The 18,197-nt window shown below is 46.5% G+C and overlaps 1 protein-coding gene across 1 annotated transcript; it reads right to left on the bottom strand.

The window, feature by feature from the left end:
* Positions 1 to 2,342: 2,342 nt before the first annotated feature.
* CHRNB3 (cholinergic receptor nicotinic beta 3 subunit) lies at positions 2,343 to 17,240 on the bottom strand. Its single transcript, XM_051642580.1, has 6 exons — positions 17,129 to 17,240; positions 11,143 to 11,294; positions 10,041 to 10,085; positions 4,880 to 4,989; positions 3,772 to 4,654; positions 2,343 to 2,477 (listed from the first exon to the last, which is right to left on the bottom strand). The coding sequence occupies exons 1-6, from the start codon at positions 17,169 to 17,171 to the stop codon at positions 2,343 to 2,345; spliced, it is 1,368 nt and encodes a 455-aa protein (XP_051498540.1). The 5' UTR covers positions 17,172 to 17,240.
* Positions 17,241 to 18,197: the final 957 nt, after the last annotated feature.

Here is an 18,197-nt window from a genome sequence, read left to right on the forward strand (position 1 = left end):
CACAGGCAAAGCACATGGAGCAGAGGGAAGGAGCCTGTCAGAGGGCTGTCTACCCAAATGTTCTTCCTATTTATGTTTTGTAGTGGTAGGCCTGGCTGTGGGACATACACATCCCACAATGTATTTGTGGGAGAGCAGCAAAGAGATTCACGGAAGCTCAGAAACTGGAGGCACAAGGAAGTAATGAGCTATGAGACTACAACCAGAAGCAAAAAGCCACCCCTGTGCAGCATTCATACATCTCCCACTCCAAGACCCTGAGCCCCACTGACCTTTACCAGCATAAGCCAGGAAAAGCAGCTAGGCACCAGACACAGCCACATCAGACACAGCCACGTGTTGCCTGCAGGCAGGCAACCCACATGCCATCAGCAGAGGACAGAACCATCTGCCAGCTGAGCACCTGAAGCAGTTGTGCAGAAGAGGATTCTGTCATCTGTCATGGCCAACAGGCAGCCCCCCTGGCAGAAGAGCTCAGGGGGAAAACATATTACTAATTGATTTCAAGTCTGTAAATGCTGGAATGAAAAGCTTCATAGTGTTTTCCTATGGATATATCACAGTACTGCACAGGGAACAAGCCAACTTAAACAATGCAAGATGACAGGAGCAACTGGTAGCATGATTACTGTGTAAGATTTTTATACCAGTGTCTTAGGTTAAGACATCTATCTGTGTATGCTGCACCAAATGGGTCTGGTTTAGGTTCCTGCAATATGAAGGCTGATCAGAACGCTCCCTCCTTATGAGGGCCTTCCAAGAATGTGAAAACTCTTTATGTTTGAACAGATTTGAGACAAGGCTTTTAAAATGAGCTACAATTTAGAATTCGTTGACAACAAAACAACAACAAAGCTCAGCACTCCCACCCCAAGAATCATTTACTAAATACATCTTTATTAATAATGATTCCACAAGTTAACAGAACTTTCTGCAGTGACTCAACAAGATGGGATGAGGTTAACTCACAGAGGTCTGGTGTGCACACATAATCCAAGCACAAGAATATGTTTATTCTTCCTGGTATTTTTAATACTTTCTAGCCTCCATCCCTAGGGAGAAAGTTGCAAGGCTTCAAGCTAAAGTTCTAACACCATATTCACATTTAGATTGTTGAAAATTGCATCTCACAATCCCTCATTAGGCTTGAAAACTTCTGCAAGTGCTGAAAGGGATTTTCTAAAGCACCCTATGCTGGCAAAACAGTGCCCCAGCAAAAGTGGCAAGACCTCCACCTGCCTGTTTTCTGTCAGGTCTCATTCACAATTTCAAGAGTTGCTTCTAATCATGCAGAAGGATCCCATTTAAATGAATCAAAGGAATTAAATTCTGAATTGCCTAGGAAAAAAGCACAAACCAACACCCAAAGATGTATCTTCCTGGTAGCCAGCCAAGCCCACAGCTCTCAGGAGAAGCTCTTTGCACCAACCACAAGTTTAGTTTGCCAAAAACACTGTCTGCAGCTTCCCTCCAACTGAACTAATTAGAAAGATCACAGTTGTCTTATGGGTGGCAAAGCCACCTGCCTCTGTGATACACTTCAGGTGATTTTTCACTTCCAGTCCTGTGAACAAGCAGGTGCAGGAATCATAGTTTCTAAATGCAGAGTGTGGAAAAACCCTTACTTGTTCAGCTTTTTGCTATATTACAGAGCAGCAGGAAAAATTGCAGCTAACACTAAAAAAGTGGGTGACACCTTGTAGCTTCTTGATGGCCAAGAGTGACAAAATCCCATAAAGGCTGGTAGCAGATGGGAAGAGTGGTAATTTCTGCCACTGTTGAGTGGATCCTGCAGCAAGGTGAGGCCACAGACTCAAAGTTTTGGATATTCCATCTAAAAGGTGAATTTGCAAATGTGCCTTTTTCTGATGCACATGCTGTGCAGTTGCCAGTTCTGACAAATGCACAAAGTGACCTGTAGAGACTTGGTGTTTTTTTGCTTGAAAATCTAGATAAACTGAGTACTGATTTGTGTTCCTACTATGACTTATTTTATAAAGTAGCATTTTAACTGACAGATGTGCATTTTAATATAATAGTTGTGCCAAAAGTACTATTTCCAATTTTAACTAATAATCTTGGCACTTACTGTAGTATAACCAAGCTACTAGTAGAATACTTATAACTCAGTTGTGCAGCCCCTGCAGTGCACCAAATAATTCTCTGATCTCAGACAAATCTTTAACTGGTAGAGCTGCATGAGGATAGAAAGCACTAGTCAAGCTGTTACCATCACCTTCCTTGGTCTTGCTGTTGCTTTCCATCCTGTACAACAAAGACCAAGCTCAAAGGCACCATCATCCTTTCACATTGTACTTGTTTGCTACTGTGGGAGCATATTTCTACAAAGTGCTGTTCAGCCACATCCGTAACGCAGGGGTAAAGATGAGAACTGAACCCGTCACTGACACCACCAGAAATAACCACAGGAAGATCCGATCCAGGACTTGAGCTACGAATTTCCAGTCTTGGACAACCTGGGAAGGGAGAGAGGGAGAACAAACAGAAACAGTAATGAGCCCAGGACTTTGTTGATGCGGCTATATATATATTTCAGCTCCAAGAATCTTGTTTTTAAAATTAGAATTTTGTAGTGTACTTTTTCCTAAAACTGACAGGGATCACCTTTTCAGCACCCAGAGCTGCAAGTCACTCAAAACACAAAAACAATTCCACTCACACACATGGTGATGAGAGATTTCTTTCAGCCTGTGCAAAATCTTTTAGCTAAGTGCATATATGAAAGTTTACAGATTCAAGTTTGAAGATGGCTTTGTAATGAACTGTATTTCTTTTCACAGAACTGCATTTCCTTTGAAGTGCTGGACTTGGCTCTAGCAAAGCACTTTGATGCAGACATTGCTTCCAGTACAAGTGGTCCTGTTGGCTTGTGTTTGCTTAAGTGCTCTGTTGGCTGAGTTTGTGTGCAGCCTGGAGAGGGATTTTGCATTGCGAGTACTGGCACAATCCTGCATACACAAAAGAGCTATTTATAAAATCAATTCAAGAGAATTTTTTTTTTTAATTCTTTTTTATTTCTGCTTCATATAGAAGTCTTCAGTCATGTAAACTATATGCTCACTTTCTGCTGCGGTCCTCTCAGCACAGTTTGAACAAAGACCTGGCTTCTGCTAGGAGTTTGTTAACAGAAGTTTTTCTCTGTCCATATGCTTGGAGGTGCATTGCTTTGCTGACCTGCCCTCTCACGAGGTGCATTGTTTATGCACAGCCTAATCTGACATTTTAACAGCAAGGTGGGTTGTTGGAAGGAGAAGAAAGATGTCAATTAAAAACTAATCTGAGTAGATATTAGTGAAAATCTAGACAAGCTCCACTCAAAACAGGGCAGCTATGCTGTGTATGGTCACTGGGAGGCCAGGACTGGGACCTAGTAACTGCGGTAGTCCCTGCCTACAGCTGTTATGAAAGATACACTTTCAGACCTTGTGACAATTCCAAATTCATGTCTGTCCCCAGCTTAGTCAGGGCAAAGTTATTTGAAGAATCCCTAAAGAGGAATTCCTTCATAAGAGACTGCTGTCCTCTCTTCCATTTGTGAGGAGCTGGGACTTTCACAGCACAATACAGTTCTCCTTGAAACAATACTTGTTCCAAGAAACCTTATTATTTACCAAGTTGGGGAACTCCCAGGACAAGTCTCATATGAGAACAGGAGGGAGAGGCAGAGGGAAAAGCATGCAGAAAATATAAGAGCTTAGAAGAATTGCTGTCAAGGAAACTGTGATCCCTCTGTGCCCTCCCTTCACCTACCTGTCTGATGAAATGCTCCTTTTTAACATGCCTGGAAATGTATCGAATGGAGTCGGCTGCCTTTTCCAGAAAAGCAATAACAATTTTCTCTCCATCTTTTGCTTGCTTGTGTTTCTGCTTCCCCAGGAGCTTTGATTTCAAGGTCGTTTCCTTTTCTTCAGTATCTGAGAAGGAGTAACGATCTACATGGCCCTTCATGCAGAGCAGCCGAGGCAACTTCTGGAGGAAGAGTCTTTTAACCCAGGGAGCCATGGGATGGTAAGTTGCAGAGGAGCGGTGGTGGACGTTGATAACAAACACAGTCACAATGATAGAGAGGGTCACAAAAATCATGATGAACAGCAAATACTCACCAATCAGAGGTATGACTTTGGAAGAAGAAGGTATTATTTCCTCAATCACTAAAAGGAAAACAGTGAGGGAGACTAGAACTGATGTAGACAATGAAAGCTTTTCTCCTTCATCTGAAGGCAGGTAAAACACCAGGACAGTTAGAAATGACAATCCTAGGCAAGGGATTATTAAGAAAAGAGTGTAAAACAGCGGAAGGCGTCTCAACACAAAGGAGTAAGTGACAAATGGGTAAGAGTACAGGCCATCCTTCCTGTTGCCTTTCATACCTTTAGCATTTAAGATCTCCCACTCCCCATTATCAAAGAAGTCTTTTCTGTCTACATTTTCATCCACTAAAATCAAGTCCACCATACTGCCATCGTAAGTCCATGACCCAAACTTCATGGAGCAATTCTGCCTGTCGAAGGGAAAGAAGGTCACGTCCATCGTGCAGGAGCTCTTATAACTGGCCGGTGGCGTCCAGGTCACCACTCCATTGTGCTTCACTATGACTTTAGTCATCAGGGATCCTTCAAAACGTCCATCAGCACTGGGAGTTGGACAGGAAGAAACAGTACCAAGTTCAAGACTGTGTTTGCCCCAGTCCTACCCACTCATAGCTCTGCTTTCTACCCATCACCTGGAGCACAAGGGAAGGCAACATTCGTACTGTCTAAACAGTCAGCCTTCTGACAGCACATGCAAGCTTCATGATGGCTGACATGCCATGCCCAAGCTCTGGCCTAAGCCTGGAGCAAGGAGCTGTGCTACTCACTTTTCAAACAAAACAATGTCGGGAAGCCACAGGGACTCAGAGGGTACACGGATGGCGGTGATCCCACCGTATTCCTCCGGATTCCAGGAGAGCTTGTGGTCAATCCATTCCTGTAACAAGCCATCAGAGTCCTCTACCCACACATACACAACAGCTCCAGTCCTCCAACCACATGCCTCAGAGCAACTGTGTTGCACAGCACAGTGGGCAGACCTCAGTGAAAGAGCTGTAGAGAGGATGCCAGGCCGGCCTGACTGGGAGATGTTAATGCCCACAAGCACAGCTCCTTCAGCCACAGGTGGGCCCCATCAACCCATCCCTTTGCAAGAAACCTCAAGGCAGGCACTCTGAGAGAGCACTGACTCTCACTTCACTCACCACCCTTCCCAGCCCAGCTGACAGCATTCCAGAAGGAAGGAACCACTTTGCCAGGTTATGGCACCTCTTCTTCTTTCTCAGAACCAGTCCACAGAGTTTTGGCTGGTACTGGCTCCTCAGAAAAGCCTGCTGGCATGGCTACTACTAGCCAAGTGACAGAGAGATGGCCTACAGCTACTTCTCAGTGGAAACCTGGGCATTTTTCATTGAACAAAATACAGCACCTAGTATCTGTAAACTCTCTTTGCAAACTGAAACATTGTTCTTTCATCAGAAAGACTTGAACACTATTGCAGGAAAAATAATATGACTCTATTGTAAAGCAAGTTGTCCAGAGAAGTTGCAGATGCCTCCTCCCTGGAAGTGTTCAAGGACAGGTCTGATGGGGCTTTGAGCAACCTGCTCTAGTGGGAGGTTTCCCTGCCCATGTAGGGGGATTGGAATTAGATGATCCTTAAGGTCCCTTGTGTCCCAAACCATCCTATGATTCTATGATTTGGTTACAATTTTTAAGAGATAATACTATTAAAAAAAAAAAAAAAAAAAAAAAAAAAAAAAAAAAAGCAGGACAAGGGGCAGTTCTGTTCATTTTCATCATGCAGAACTCCAAAATATTTTTCCTCTCTGTTTTCAGGTGGGGAAATTCTAGCAAAGTGGCTGTAGCAGTCTGGAGATTTCCACAGAGATGCAGTGGAAAAGCAGCTCTCTGATTTGCGATACATTATTGATGGGAGTTTTCAGTTGCCCACAGAAATAGCAATGAGAGGAAGCAAGAGCTGTAGGCTGTGGTCAATACCAAGAAGCAGAAGATGAAAAACTTTCCATTAAGCTCCAGCACTAAGTGTTCCCCAGGAATGTGGAGGCCTCCACCTTCTCTGAGCAATTTCCTCCATTACCTAAGGACAAACCAAAAAGCAACATTCTCTGCTTCTTCTCCCACGATATTGTTCCCCTCTTGCTTCTTTGCTTCCACATGCTTTCCACAGCTATACTTACAGACACTTCTTATTGCAGTCCTTTACAGTGTGACAGCAACCCAGAGCTTCAGTAAAGACCTAAACACAGACAGTGAGGAAAAGTGTCTTCCTCCTTTAGATGCATGGAAGGGACAGGGCCCAAGTGATGGACAGGTGGCTGGTAGACCTGTCTTAAAACCTGGCACAAGGCTCAAGTGAAGGAGGCAGACGCCAGTGGTACCATGGCAGGATTAATGGCCCCACTACCTGCACCAGAAGAGATATGGACCCACTCTTGAAGCTGCCCAGATGGCTGGCATCAGCTATCAGGCACAGCCCTCCACCCATGACTGCTCCTGCTGTTGAAGGAGGGATGGAAACTGTTCAGATGTGGAAAGAAAGCAGGGGTTGTTGCTGCTTTTTGCCTCAGCAGCAGGGACAGAGCACACCACTTTCAGCATTAACTTTTCTCTGTGGATGGGTATCTACCAGATGTTTCCAGCAGCCTGGGCTGTTAGAGGGGCACAGACTCACAGGTGTCCTGGACACCTCCTGTAATAGGTGCAAGAGGGCCTAGGCTGGAAACGTACCTGTTATGCAAGGGGATAGTCAGGACTGAGAGTAGCAGCCTTCACAGTCAGCTTGTAGCCTTCGCTAACATGACAGAAACAAATACCCTGTGAGCCAGCAAGAGATAAAATCATCCCTCTGGGGTTTAATTGGAGCAGCCCCTTGGCCTGGGTTATTTGCTGCATCTGCAATACTCCCCTCCACCTTCTGCCATGCATTGATTTCTCTCCCAGCTAAAGTGCTCTTTCATGTCTGCAAGGCAAAGGGTTGTGTGTCTTCTCACTAGAGCAGAAAACAGACTGTGTGCAGACTTTGAAGATGAGCAGTTTAAATGGGAATCTCCCTATGGGCTACACTGACATGAACTGTAGCAGCAGATGCAAAGGGCCCTTTCCTCTCTTCTCCCTTTCCTCTCCCTTTCTTCTCTTCTCCCTTTCCTCCCTTCTGCCTTTCCTCTTCCTTTCCTCTCTTATCCCTTTCCTCCAAGCTGCTCCAGACGCTCCCATTGCTCTCCTCTTTCTCCAGTTGTGCTAAATCCCCTTCTCTGGGCTGCCACTCAGGTTCTTAACCAGCAGCAAGTGGACCAAGAGACACTGGGCCCAGATTCTCAATCCTTGCTAGTAGATTCCATAGCTTGTCCAAACCCAGACAAGATTCCTCTGCAATAACTGAAAGCTTCTTTGCACCTTGTGTGTCTGCCAGCATGCACATCATCACGTCCCACCATCCTGAGCAGCTGGAATCCTGAGGTAAAATAAAAAATAAAACCTTTGGATTTAAGCTTTGTTCACTTCAAAAAAGTCAGACTCTTGCAGAGAAATTATGACTGTGATTCACCCTCAACCTCACTCACCCAGGGTGAGGACCAGACATTCCTGACCTCCCCAGCCCTTGCAAAAGGACAGGATTTGTGTCATTAGAGAGTTCTGGTTTGGTTTAGCATTTTCATTTTTCCCTACCCAAAAGAAAAAATATTTAAATTCTGCTCTAGTTCTATGGACCTTTTCCCAGCTATTGTGCTTATGCACTCTAACAGTCTCTCAATAACTCTGTTACATGTGGGACTAGTTCACACTAAGCCTGTGGGAATACATGACTCCCAGTGCAGCACACCTCAATGATGCCACAGGTGTTTAGTGCTCAGCCTGACCTCCTGGGAGCATCTATGTGTATCAGAGCCTGTGTATCAATTATTTTCTGTTCCCTTAGCATGTCATTTGGGCCTTGATATTCTCAGCCTCTCAGATGGGAAGGGGTTTCAGAAATTGTAACAACTAATGAGAGCACAGGTCTGTAATTCTGAAAATCACAGCACTGAGTTACCCCAGGGAGGTCCCCTAGCTAAAATCTGAACAGTCTCCAAAGCCCTCCGGAGAAATCAGCATTAACTACAATGCAGCCTCCTGGGTAGGTCCTTCTTTTTGCCACAGCATGAGGCAGAAGGATCAGAAAAACTTGCTTCCCCCTTCTCCTCCTCCACACCTGAGAGGCAGTGAGTGGATGGTGGCATGTCCCTTACCTCCTGCAGCATGTTTGGAGTAACCTGCAGCAGAACCTGATTTCCCACAGCAAGAGTGGTGATACAGGCTCTGGGCTATGACTCCGGGAAGGTCAATGCTGCAATATAAACGAGGTGCTCAAAGAGGATAAGCTAACTGTAAACATCCACAGGCAGGTTCATGCAGCACTGAAGAGTGGATGAGTAGGTGTCTGTTTTAGCATCTCAGGTTTAATGCCCTTGGGCAGCCTGGACTTGCATTTGACCTGCTAATGTGAGTCAATGCTTCAGGTCTCTCTCTTCTGCAGTCACTGTAACTTGAGTGAAGGTGTCACCCAGCCAGAGGGATGAAGGCTCCCCCAGGGCATAGGAAATTTCACTCTCATGGGTAGAACAAGCAGCCAAGTCTTCCCTCGGAAGAAGGAGCCAGTGAGACCCAAGAATATTCTGTCAAAGGCTGCAAAAGGCTGTAAAACTTTCTAGGGACACTTGCAGGAACAGAGAGAACGTGGATGGTGAAGTAGGTTGATTTCACACCTGCAGACTGCAGGGCTTGGTTGTTGCAGCCTGCAAGGAGAGGGTTGGGAATGGGGAGTGGACAGATGGGGGGTGAGGGGCTACCTTTGTAGGAGGGCTCTGCTGTCTACCCAAGAGCCTACTCTAATGAAGCAAGGAAGCTGAGATCTGGCACTGTGCACCTCAGGAGCTCTCCAATTGCAAAGGAGGGGGCAATGTAACTCTGCAGCTCTTTCAGAGCAGTCAGCAGTTGGATTTGGATCAGCAGTAAATTTCCCAGAAAAATGGGAGATTTCTGTCCTTGCCATGAGGTGAAGTCTGAGCTTTTGCTTTCTGAAGGGAGAGACCATCTTTGCATATAGTGTCCATACAGTGTTTAGGGGCCCTGCTGCACCTAGAAGCTCACACTCGCTGCAGCACTACAAGTACGAGACTGAGAACAAAAGCTGAGCTGCATTTCTCCTCCACCAGCCCAGCAACCCCTGGGAACCACTTCCCATGGCATCATTTCAAGTATGGGTTGGATTTTATGTCCCCTACCTTGGATCAGCTGACATGTTTATAGATACTCACATGGCTGAGAGACTTAAAATAATTGTCACAAGGTCAGTAAACCGGTGCAATGTAATCTAAACCAAATGCAGTTTACTTCAAGAGTGAAGAAGAAAGGAGATCAAACAGTTCAGCTTGCACCTTTCTCCCATTTGTATAAATTATTATCACTTCCAGAAGTAAATACATTAGAGAGATCTGATTAACTTGCCACAGATTTTAATTCTGGGGGTAACATTCTGGTCTTTTCTTTCTCTTCATTCATGCTGAAGAAAAAAAATCTACCCAAGGCACCAATCTCAGCTCAGGCAAGAGAGACAGTACTTGTGTGACCTCTAAGTCTGAGACAGGATAATCCCTTGGGGCACACACAGCATCCCAGGGACAGCCACTGCAGTATCAGGAGATGTTCCTTCCCTGAAATACAGCTGGCTTGAAGTCACAGTCTGGGGTGCAAGCTAGGAGAAGAGGGTACCCTCTTTCCTGAAGTCTCACCTGCCTGCCCTTCTCTCCCTTTAGACATTTGCTGAAGTGAGAGGTGTAATGTAAAAACATCAGACAAGGTAGTATGGCACTGATTTTTTCTGGCTACACAAAAGGGGTTGGGTGGCATGGTGGGCAGCAGGCTGGGATGGTCTCTCAGCTCAGGAGCCCTGCACAGAAAGAGAAGTTCTGATTTGGTTTAATTTACCTGTTTCAGCCACACGTTGGTTGTCATCAGCTGATTCTTCTCATCCTAGGGTGACAGAAAGTAGAGAGGATTGCAATACCAAAACAGCCAGCAGAAACAGATTCTATGCCTGCTGAGTCCACCCCTGTGCTGAGCAGAGAAGATCCCTATGGTCCTGTTTCCCCATAGACATGGGTTTTTCAATCACTGTTGAGGGAAGTGAACTGACTTTCTAGCTGATGTTCCTGCTCTTGCTGGGAGGTCCTGGGGCTGGAAAATAGAGCTTTGGCATTTCACAGCAGCCCAAAGGAACCAGATGCCAAAGAGTAGTAAAGCAGCAGGGCTCAGTCAGCAAGTGGGGTCAGGACATGCATGGTTTTGGTCTCACTGGATTGTTCATCTCCCCATACTGCATAGCCTCAAATGAGTTTGGGAAGATAAAAGCTGAGCATTGTCCTAAATGTTTATATAAAGCACAAAATTAGAGTCTACCTTACATAGTACAAAACAGTGTTGCCAAGGGTTGAGGGATGCAAGGAGTACATTGTTCTGTGGGTAACTCTGGGCCTTGTGCAAATTTCACTGTGCATTGCAGTGATGGAGGGGAAAGGGACGCAAACCTTTACACAAGGCCAAAAACATGGGATTGTCTGTTTTGTCTCTAGTGACTTATCTGAGTGGCCAACTGGGTCAAGATAGGTGCTGCCTTTGGCCTGGGTGCAAGCATGCTTAGAGAGAAAAATGTCCAATCAGTTCTAACCTACTTCCCCCCTGTCCTGGAGCTGCCCTGTCATTAAATTGCAAACATAGGTTCCAGAGACTGGACAGCATGGACTGCTGGAATAATACCTGATGCAATGAGGACTTATTCACTGAGAAAAGCAGAGAAAAAAGGACCTTCAGGTGTGCCACAAGACAAATGAGTCTTTATGGCCCATACTATATGGGAGGCAGGAGGTCACATCACCAGCACCACAACACAGCCAGTGTTTCCTTGTCTGACCATCACTTTGCATTACATGTATCAGGAGGCAAAACCCAAAAGCATCACCAGCCCCCCAGGGTAGATGCATGACTGTCTATAAAAGATGGGACGTTTTACCAAGTCCAGTACAATGCTTACCACATCCACAAGCTGTGATATCTTTAGCCCAAAAAGGACTTTGATAGTGTCATTGGAATTTTCCACGGGGCGGACCCACTTCTGATAGCCTTGAAATAAGTGCTTGAGGAGCGCGTCCTCATTGTCAGCAATTGAGCTGAAAGCAGCCACATCTGGAAGAGAGCAACAGAGAGTGGGGGCATGCCAGAAAGCAGGCACAGAGAATGACATGACCTGAAGAAGTCATGCAGAGTGATGATGTGAGACAAATTCGCCTCTGGGCAGCTCTTGTCAGTAAAATCTGTAGGAACTCAGATACATAGGCTCTCAGCAGAGCCAGGGTAGGGAGTGGGGAAGGCAAGACAGCCCAAACCCAGTTCGCACACAAAAAAATCATCAGACCAGAGCAGTGATGACTTTGTACTAGATTTTTGTTTTCTGTGTCCTTTTTGTCTTGAGTCAACATAGTTTCCCAGTCTTTCTTGTTTATTATACCTTAGAAGATCTGCAGGCTCACGTCATCAGACACTTTCTTTCAATCCTGAGTAGTAAATATGAAGCCTGATAAATATGCCCCTGAGAAGAGTCCTGTTTTTTCAGATACCTGTGGTGTGCCACAGAGAGCTGAAGACTCCGTGGAAATCTCGTCACTGTGGGGCAAACCTCTGGCTGGCTTGCAGCTGGAAACAGCAGCAGTACACTGTGGGCATTTCAGGACCCAGGGATTTTGGGTACTGGGACCATTACTGTTCAATATTTTCAGCAATGACCTGGATGAGGGAACAGAGTGTGCCCTCAGCAAGTTTGCTGATGACACTAAACTGGGAGGTGTGGCTGACACACCAGAAGGTTGTGCTGCCATCCAGTGAGACCTGGACAGGCTGGAGAGTTGGGCAGGGAGAAACTTGATGAAGTTTAACAAGGGCAAGTGTAGAGTCTTGCATCTGGGGAAGAACAACCCCATGTACCAGTACAGGTTGGGGACTGACTTGCTGGAGAGCAGTGTAGGAGAAAGGGACCTGGGGGTCCTGGTGGACAGGAGGATGACCATGAGCCAGCAATGTGCCCTTGTGGCTAAGAAGGCCAATGGCATCCTGGGGTGTATTAGAAAGAGTGTGGTTAGTAGGTCAAGGGAGGTTCTCTTCCCCCTCTATTCTGCCTTGGTGAGGCCGCATCTGGAGTATTGTGTCCAGTTCTGGGCCCCACAGTTCAAGAAGGACAGGAGACTGCTTGAAAGAGTCCAGGGCAGAGCCACCAAGATGCTGAAGGGAGTGGAACATCTCCCTGATGAGGAAAGGCTGAGGGAGCTGGGTCTCTTTAGCTTTGAGGAGACTGAGGGGCGACCTCATCAATGTTTATAAATACATTAAGGGTGAGTGTCAGGAGGATGGAGCCAGGCTTTTCTCAGTGATGTCCAGTGATAGGACAAGGGGCAATGGGTGCAAACTGGAGCATAGGAGGTTCCATGTAAACATCAGAAAAAACTTCTTTACTGTGAGAGTGACAGAGCCCTGGAACAGGCTGCCCAGAGAGGTTGTGGAGTCTCCTTCACTGGAGACATTCAAAGCCGGCCTGGACACGTTCCTGTGTGATGTGCTCTGGGTGACCCTGCTCTGGCAGGGGGGTTGGGCTAGGTGATCTTTCAAGGTCCTTTCCAACCCCTAAGATTCTTTGATTCTTTAATTCACTTGCACTTCTTTGGTTGCAATGGGCTCCCTGAATCGGAGGCTGCAATGTACAGGGATCAGGGTGGTGGGATTTCCTCACAGGAAGCTACAAAGCCTGTAAGACAGATCAGAGGGAGCCTCATGCAGCACTAGGAAATTAATCCTCTTTATGGAGTTAACCAGGGCATAGCAGCAAATAATGGAGAAAGCTGAATTCTCCCAGTCAGGAGGTGGCTTGGGTGGGCAACAGCATTAGCACAACAAAGAGCAAAAGTAGCTCATCTGGCAGCAGTAGGTGCTGCATGGTACAGCCTGGGTCATAGAATCATAGCGGTTAGAAGGGACGTCTGAAGATCATCAAGTCCAAAACCCCTGCTGCAGCAGGAACACCTACAGCAGATCACACAGGAACATGTCCAGACAGGTCTTGAAAGTGTCCAGAGAAGGAGACACCACAACCTCCCTGGGGATCCTGTTTCAGTGCTCTGTCACCCTCACAGTAAATAAGTTTTTCCTCACGCTGAGATGGAACTTCCTGTGTTGTAACTTCGTGCCATTTCCCCTCATCCTATCACAGGACACCGCTGACAAGAGACTGGCCCATTCTTGACATCCACCCTTCAGATATTTGTAGACATTAATAAGGTCCCCTCTTAGTCTTCTCAAGACTAAACAGCCCCAGGTCTCTACGCCTTTCCTCATATGACAGATGTTCCAGTCCCTTAATCATTCTTGCAGCATCCATTGGACTCTTTCCAGTATATCCCCATACCTCGTGAACTGGGGAGCCCAGAACTGGACTCAGTACTCCAGATGTGGTCTTACAAGGGCAGAGTAGAGGAGGAAGAGAATCTCCCTTGACCTCCTGGTCACACTCTTCATAATTAACCCAGGATACTACTGGCTCTCTTGGCCACAAGGACACATTGCTGTCCCATGGATAACTTCTTGTTCACCAGGACCCCAAGGTCCTTCCCCATGGGGCTGCTTTCTAGTCTATAATGGTGCATGGTGTTTTTTCTCCCCAGGTGCAGGACACTACAGTTATTCTTGTTGAACCTCATTAGGTTTGTCTTTGTCCAGCTCTCCAGTTTGTCTGGATCACACTGAATGGCTGCACAGCCTTAGGGCATATCAGCCATATGAGCTTTGTGTCATCAGCAAACCTGCTGAGGATACACTCTGTGCCCTCATCCAGGTCATTGATGAAGGTGTTGAACAAGACTGGGCCCAGTACTGAGCCCTGGGGAACACCACTAGTCACAGGTCTTCAGCTGGTCTCTGCACCATTGATCACAATCCTCTGGCCTCTATTGTTTAGCCTGTTCTTGATCCATCTCACTGTCTGCTCTTCTAACTCACACTTCCTGAGCTTATCCACAAGGATGTTATGAGAGACAGTGTCAAAAGCCTTACTGAAGTCGAGGAAGACAACATCCACTGTTCTCCCCACATCTATTCATGCTGTCACTCCATCACAGAAGGCTATCAGATTAGTCAGACACAATTTCCCCACGGTGAATCCATGCTGGCGTCTCCTGATAACATTCTTTTCTTCCATGTGCTTAGAAATGACCTCTAGAATAAGCTGCTCCATCATCTTTCCAGGGATGGGGGAGAGGCTGACCAGTCTGTAGTCATCCAGGTCCTGTTTCTTGCCCTTCTTGAAGACTGGAGTGACAATGCCTTGTCTGCCCATAGCCAAGCATTGAGCCATCATTATCTTTACCTGCAAGACTTGGCACTCTCTTGGTCCCTGTCACCATGCTCCATTTTCCCCCTGATACCATGAAAGGGGAAGAGCAGTTCAGGCCCTGCTCCTCTCCCAAATGCCAGCCCCACTTGCCACCACCACTTCCCTTTTGCACACACACAGTGCCCAAGGACAAGAAGGACCTAACCTCTCCTCAAAGACATTATGAAGGAAAACTGATCTTGAGCAGATGGGCCCTGTGCTGAGAGGGTCACAGACAATTCTGCTGTGCTAGCAGCCAAAGGTGACTGTCTGGCCCACCTTGTCCTGTCACTTCCCATGTGCTGCCAGCCCCAATGTGTATAGGACACTCATGCCTGGATTGCCAGCCTGTAGGTGCAGGAGAGATCTGCAGGCAGAGAGTCATGCCCAAGGGACAGTGTGAGGACCAAGCAATGGGAAAGCCCTGCCAGCAGGGCACAGTTGATGGGCTTGCACATGCTGTGCAGCAAACACCAGAGGCAAGGCAGCCCCCAGCAGGGTCCCTGTGCTGGAGGGAGGGAGGAAAAAGCATGCAAACCAGCAGCCACTCCATAGGGAAAACCGGAGGCAGAGAGTAACACTCTTCCACATGCACAGTGGAAAAGAAGTGAAAACAGTCTGCTGTCCCTGTCTGTGTCCTCTTACCCCAGCAGCTGCTACCCATCTCCTGGGTGAGACAGGTCATGCAGCGTCCTCTCCCTTGGCAGGGTGCACGTGAGGCCATGGACAAGGAAGCAGCACCGCCGAAGGACTGCCTGAAGCAAAAACCTGCACCCACACCAGAATTTCCCATTGGACTAATCATTCCCCAGTGTAGTCTGGATTCTTTCAGGATAGCCCAAGGTCCAAGCAGCACAGTCATCTCCCACTTCCAACTACAGCAAATGCCCATTCCTCTTGGAAAAGCTGAAACTCTGAAGTGTAATGATTGCCACTCACAATAACTTTACTGTCAGATGTTCTAGAGCAGGCTGTGCTTGTCCTCTCTTATTGGATGTGCAGCTGTGGTGAAGTTATCAAACCTAGGGGAGGTGGAGACCAGCTGATCAGAAGGAACTTTCACACTGCTTTCCACCTGCTCTGCCACACATCCAGGGGTAGGCTGATGGAGCCATCAATCCAGCTCAGAGCAGCTTCTGTGGCCACCCTGTGTCTTTCCACTTTGTCACAGTAATTTGAGCTCTGCTATTACACATAGGGAAACCACAAATATGCCTCTGATTGCTCCAGGTTTTATTCTCACACCAGGGCTAACCTTAGCTCCACCACAGCAAAAGGTGGATGGTCTGGGGTTTGCCCTAGGAAACTGGGTTGCCTGCCCAACCATGCCAGACAGGCATTGCATCCAGAACCAAAGGAAGAGAATGAACGTATTTCTCCCCCCTCACTACTCACAACCTCAGTGGCCCAATCCACCGGCATAAGTCAGTTTCTGCAGAGACCCTGGCTCCCAGCCCATTTGCTTTACATTTAAGTCCATGGCTCTTAAACACAGGAAATTTAATTGAAAAGCCATTGAAGAGAAAAAAATCCACAACCCATAAACACACAAGATCAAAAACAGCTTTGTTTTAATGCTGAAATACATTGCTCCAGGTTTGAGTATAGCACCCTGGTTTTGTAGAAACCCCCTCACAGAAAAATAGTGCTGTTTCACAGCCTGTACCTCACATGAAGTCCAAGGGCCCTAATGCTTCAAGAGAATAGAGCAGAAAGGTGGTAAAGCAGAAAGGTTGAATGTGTTGATTCTCAGCTGCTGAGGAAGCCACAAAAAAAAGAGAGAAAAATATTTGAGAAGTCTCATGGAGAAAAAAGACAGAAGGAATAAGAATAAAAGCAAAATTTTTTAATGAGAAGGAAGGCATATGAAGCAGAAAATAATCTAACAGCTCCTTCAATCAAGCTGATAATTGAGATAAAGCCATGGAAAAAAACACTGAACAAAGTATCAGCTTGTCTTTGAAAAAACAGAGAAGCAGCCACAGGACAGAGGCATTCTTGAATTTACCATATGGTGCACAGAGGAGGCAAAAGTTTGGAAGCAAGTTACCAGATGTACAAGTAACTGAGCACTGTTTGCCATCTCTCCTCTCCCCCAGGTTCCCCGTTCTCACTGCGGTCCATGCTGGGAGCAGTTCTCCACAGGCACAGAAGCAGGAGTGCTGGGGCAGGGAGTCTCCTAAAAAAATATGGAAAACATCCCTAGAAATACAGATAGGACACTAAGCCTTTCATCAGCTTCCCTGAGGTATTTCAGTTTTTCTCATAATGATGGAGATCCTCCCATAACTCTCAACAGCAGTTATAGTTGAGTTCTAGGATTTATTTTTTTTTTTAACTCCTACCAGAGACCACCCTCCTCAGCCCAGTTATTAAAACCCTGTTGCCAAATGGGCTGTGGCTGCAATACAAAGGCAGCAGATACAACCCTCTTTTGCTGGTCAGTGTAAAGAAGAGGACCAAGAGAAGAGAAGCCAGCACCTATCTTCTCTCAACAACCAGCAGCTAACTGGCTAGAAAAAAAAGAAAAAAAAAGAAAAAAAAAAAAAAAAAAGATCTTGAACACCTGCAGTTTAGCTTAAAAGAAGAAAAAAATCACACTTACCTGAGCGGCTCAGACACAGCGCCAGGAGCACTAGGCAAAGCATGGGCACCACCGCGGCTTTTCCCTTAAATCTGATATTTTGTTTTCATAAGCAAATCAGGCTCATGCTAGTAAGGGACTAAAACAGTCTAGTTAAAAATCAAAGCAGACAACTGAGTCTGCCAGGCAAAGACAGCACCTTTCGAGCCTTATCTGCCTCATTATGAGACTCTGTAAATCACACTTCATTGATTTTCAGTCAGCTGTCACATCCTGTAAGGCTAAAACAGGGCTCTGGGTCCGAAACTCTGACTGGTTCATTAGTGGTGGTATTTGGGTGGCTATAGCCACTGCAGTCTAGGAGTGGAAGTGAGGCAAGGTTTTTAAGGAGGAGAAATATCTTTTGTTACGCTGCCAGTTACAGCTGGGCAGAAAAACAGGCTGCATATCAGACCCAAAGATAGATCACATGCCTGAAAGCTTGAGTGTTTGCTCCAGCTGTATTGGTTGGTCTAATGAAATGGGCAGCCTCCCTACAGACCTAACTTAGCTTAGTCGTTTTCCATACTACACTTCCTATTTAACAGCTATAAAATGGATTTTGGGAGACAAAACCAGTAACATATAGGTGAGAAAACAGAGCTGATTTCTAGACTTATATCTCATCACTGAAACACAACATTTAACAGCGACCCAATTAGGGGTCATGCAGCTGAGCATGGACAACACATTTTTCAGGGAGAAGTGACAGTGCTGGCTGTTGACCAGTGAGTGGAGAACCTGGACTGAAGGGGGAAGAACTGTGGGGTGTAAGGACATGGATAGGAGATGCTGCAAACCAGAATGGAGAGGCCCAGTTTCCAGAACCAAGAGCTGAAGAGTGGTTTGCAGTGTTGCCTGCAAAAAGAGGAAAAGGACCTGCAAGGAGGGGAAAACAGAGGCTTCAGAAATGAGGCTGCTTCAGCAGATATGGACCAGGAGGCTCCTTCCAGGTGGATGTGCCTTCTTGTCCTCCCCTCTCCCCCCAACCTGCCTCAGCCTCCATGGTCTCTGGGGCTAGTATGCAAGGAGCCAAGGGAGGCACGCCTGG

This window comes from Apus apus, chromosome Z, assembly GCF_020740795.1.
Source record: "Apus apus isolate bApuApu2 chromosome Z, bApuApu2.pri.cur, whole genome shotgun sequence".
In the NCBI taxonomy this organism is placed as follows: domain Eukaryota; kingdom Metazoa; phylum Chordata; class Aves; order Apodiformes; family Apodidae; genus Apus; species Apus apus.